The following is a 4,082-nucleotide window of genomic DNA, read 5'->3' as shown; positions in this document are numbered from 1 at the left end:
CTTTTGCTCCGGCACACGCCATTCAGACACACAGACTCAGCAGGGGAAGAGGCCAGGTGACAGAAGCATCACCCCAACATGGTCAAGGCATCCTTGGGCAGGGATGTGGTCAGTACCCAGTGAAGCGCTCTGAGCAGGAACGTGCTCCAGAATGGGCTGGGGAAGAGGGGAGAGGTGCTGGAGGCATCCCCGGGAGATTACAGCCTCTCTCCCTGTCCCCCAGCTGCGGGAAGGCACCACAGCTGCCATCACCCGCCACGTGCTGAGCGCCGAGGACGAGGACTCCCTGGCGGAGGAGGTGACCTACTCCATCCAGCCCCCGGCCAATGGGAAGGTGGTCCTGAGGTCGGCACCTGGCGCTGAGGTCCGGCAGTTCACCCAAGCCCAGATCAACAATGGCCTCGTCCTCTTCACGCACCAAGGTAGGGCAGGGCTGAGGGACCCCGTCGACCCCACACCACCCCCAGCCTTGGGGAGGGGACACCACCAGAGGGGAGCACTGTGCCACCAAGGAGGATGCTAACCGCACCGCACAGCACCCCAGCCCAAACCATGGTGGGTTAACGGGGTCTGCAGCCCCTTGTGCCCCCCGTAAATACCCAGCCCTATGCTCTCTGCAGGACCCCTGGACGGGGGCTTCGCCTTTGACTTGTGGGATGGCGAGAACCTGTCTCCTGGGCACTTCTTCCTCGTCAGGGCCCAGAGAGAGCCCGTTGTCAGCCCGGCCAAGAGGCAGAGCCTCACTGTCTGCCCAGGTGGGTGCAGTCATGTTCCCCATCCCCACAGCCCACCGGCACACGTGGCCCTGGGACCCTCCCACCACCCCCTGCCCAAGTGCTGCCGAGAGACACTGGTGGCAGGGGCTGGGGGTGGGTGGCGATGGGCTGAAGCCCATGCTGGACATGTTCTCCAGGTGCCCTGCATCCCCTCAGCAGCCAGAACCTGCAGGCAGCGAGCCACAGCCCCGCTGGCCCCACCGCCCTGCACTACCGCGTGGAGCAAGCCCCGCGCCTGGGCAGGCTGAGCACCGCCCGGGGCGAGGAGATCCGCAACTTCACCCAGGCCCAGGTGAGCTTTGGCCACCACAGCATCCTGAGTCACAGCCCCCAATCACCCCGGGGAGTCCAGCCAGAGCCCACCGTCACCACGGGCAGGGGCACTGCATCCCTGGCGGGAGACAGACCAAGGCAACAGCCTCCCCCCCCTGCCAATGGCTACTAAGAGGGATTACGAGCTGCCGCCCCAACAGCGGCTTTGCCACGGCCGCCAGCCTTGGATTTAGCGCTGGGGAAGGCTCAGCGAGTTCTAATCCCCTTTTCTTCAGCTGCAGACCCAGCCTGGCTGCTGCCCAGGGCAAGAGCCAACTGTGATGCTTTCACCCCAGCTCCGAGCTGATCTGTGCTCCCACATTTCGCCTTTGCAGCAAGCTCAGCCCTTCCTCTGAGCCTCACCCTCTCTGGGTATTTATTTTGCCATTTAGAAGAACCAATTGAGGTTTTGTTTTGTTTCTTAATTTTATTTTTAGGTGGACAGCGCGTTGATTTTCTACCAGCACGAGATGCCAGAGGAGCCTTTCTGGCTCACCCAAGATGCCATCCGCTTCCGCGTGGTCTCTCCCACTGCCGTCTCCGACTCCTTCACCCTCCTCGTGCTGATCTCCTTCGAGGCCAAGTGTCCCCAGCGCTCGACTCAGCTATGGAGAAATGCAGGTGAAGAAGGAAGGGACAAACAAGGGACAAACAAGCCCTCCTGAAGTTTGCACAATCGCCCCTTCACAAACTTCAGGAGGGCTTGCTTGTTTGAAGATGACACCACCACGCAATCTCCCATGGCCACAATTCTTTCCTTGATCATCTCACCAGACCAACAAGTCCCAATTGATTCTCATCCCTCTCCATTTTTTTTGCAACCTTCCTTTTCCTGTTACATCTTGCTCTCATCTGGGGCCTGCTCTCCTTTCCTCTGGCTCTTTCTTTCTCTGACTTTCGGTTTTTCCCTTTTTTTCCACCTCCCAGGTCTCCAGCTTGCAAGGGCTCAACGGGCTGAGATCACCACCTCAGTACTGGATGCCTCCAACCTCCTAAGCCAAATCCCGGTCCCCGAGAGAGCTGCCCATGACGTTGTCTTCCTGGTGACAGCGCTGCCAGCTCACGGGCAGCTCTTGGTGGCTGGTGTGCCCCTGGAGAGCTTCCAGCCATTCTTCCTGCAGTCAGACCTGGCCGCAGGACACCTGGCGTACACCCACGGTGGAGATGGCATCTCTGAAGACCATTTCAGGTTCAAGGCTTGGCTGCGGCCCCGGGAGCAGCAGTCCCTCCATCCTCCGCAGGAAGGGGTGGTCATCTCTGAAGCTTTCAACATCACAGGGACTGGCAGCAGCAGCAAGCCGCCGCAGGTGGTGAAGCGGCAAGAAGTGCTGCGGGTCCCACCAGGCACCGTGGTGACCTTGTCCCAGGAACACCTGGATGTGGCTGACTCCTTGGGTTCCCCAGAGGAGCTGGTGTACAGCGTCCTCCAGAGACCCCTTGCTGGCCACCTGGCCGATGCGCGCAGTCCACGGGAGCCCATCAGCCGCTTCACCCAAGCGGATGTCAATGCGGGCCGCGTGGTGTTTGTTGCCACCAGGAGCCGTGCCCCAGGGTCCATAGCCCTGAGCCTCTCCGACGGCCACCACCCACCCACCACAACCTCGCTGGAGATTGAGGTGCTGTCCGTGGTGAGCACCGCTGGTGAGCCCCGCTGCCAGCCCGGTGCTGCTGGAGGTGCCCCAGGACCGGAACAGGGCCCCCCTGTCCCAGCATCACCTCCTGGGAGCTGCACCGCTGGGGACAGGCAACACCCTGTACAGGATCACCAGGAACCCGCGGTTCGGCCAAGTGCAGGTCAACCAAAAGCCGTCTCCTCGGGGCTTCTCGCAGAAGCAGCTGGACCGCGGGGAGGTGACGTTCACCTTCACCGACCTCACCTCTCCTGAGGACACCTTCCAGTTCCTTGCTGTGTCGCGGGCGGCCAACCAGACCGGGACGGTGAACGTGAGCGTCCGTGCCGTGGTGAAGGCTCGGCCAGGCAGCGTGTGGCCCAGGGGCACCACGGCTCTCCTGGACACCGGCGTTCTCGACGCCAGCGAGCTGGCCAACCACACCAAGAGCGTCCCAGTCTTCAAGATCCGCAGGGCGCCCCGTGGCAGCCGTCTCGTGAGGGTCTCCAGGAACCCAGGACAGCCCACCACCCCCATCGAGAGCTTCAGCCAGAGTGAGCTGGAGCAAGGGCTGGTTGGCCTGGAGGTGCTGGAGGCTGGGGAGGCTGATGAGCCCCGGCAGAATGACAGCTTCATCTTTGAGCTGGTGGCTGCCGGAGTGCCACCAGGGCTGGCATCCCTGGGGTACACCATTGAGCCCTACAACGCCTCCAAAGCCTACGGCGTGACACTGCTCAGGGCCCCTCCGGCACCCTCGCCCCCGGCACCCCAGGGCACAGCACAGAGCAGCTCCAATGCCAGTGAGCTGGGGATGGCCTCCAGCGCCTGGCCGAGCCCCGGTGCCACCACCAGCCCTGTGGAGGGGGGAACCTTCCTCAGCTTCATCGAGGCCAACATGTTCAGCATCATCATCCCCATCTGCCTCATCTTCCTCCTGCTGGCACTCATCCTGCCCCTGCTCTTCTACCTGCACAAGCGCAACAAGACGGGGAAGCCGTCCAGGGCACCCCCTCCTCCAAGGCCAAGAACGGGGCTGTGCCGGACCAGGAGACCTTCCGCAGGACGGACCCCAACCAAGGCATCCCCCTAACGACTGTCAACACCCTGGACAGCAAGGGCACAGGGCCCCCACCCCAGGGCACGGGTCCTGGAGCACCCCCAGACCCCGAGCTCCTCCAGTACTGCCGGACTTCCAACCCCCCCTTGAAAAACAACCAGTACTGGGTGTGAAGGCCTCGGGCGTGGGGGCACGAGACCATCTGGGGGTCCAGACCTTCCCAGAGCACTGCCAGCCACCTCCTCCCGGCTCTCCTCCTCCTCATCCCTGGGAGCTGGCATCCCGTGGGTGCAGGGGGACCCTGGGGATATGGGGGCTGCCGGTCCG

General features: G+C 62.8%; 1 protein-coding gene across 1 annotated transcript; it reads left to right on the top strand.

Moving 5' to 3' along the window:
• Positions 1 to 223: 223 nt before the first annotated feature.
• Positions 224 to 3,928, top strand: LOC104464728 (chondroitin sulfate proteoglycan 4-like; the record flags this gene model as incomplete). The annotated part of the gene is given in 7 exon segments (XM_010077545.1): positions 224 to 422; positions 513 to 755; positions 914 to 1,068; positions 1,526 to 1,709; positions 2,016 to 2,709; positions 2,747 to 3,690; positions 3,693 to 3,928. Coding segments are annotated over 7 exon segments (2,655 nt in total), but the record flags the coding sequence as incomplete, so codon positions are not given.
• Positions 3,929 to 4,082: the final 154 nt, after the last annotated feature.

The sequence above is a fragment of the Pterocles gutturalis genome, unplaced genomic scaffold, assembly GCF_000699245.1.
Source record: "Pterocles gutturalis isolate BGI_N339 unplaced genomic scaffold, ASM69924v1 scaffold163, whole genome shotgun sequence".
Lineage (NCBI taxonomy): Eukaryota > Metazoa > Chordata > Aves > Pterocliformes > Pteroclidae > Pterocles > Pterocles gutturalis.
This window is presented reverse-complemented; position numbering and strand designations above follow the sequence as displayed.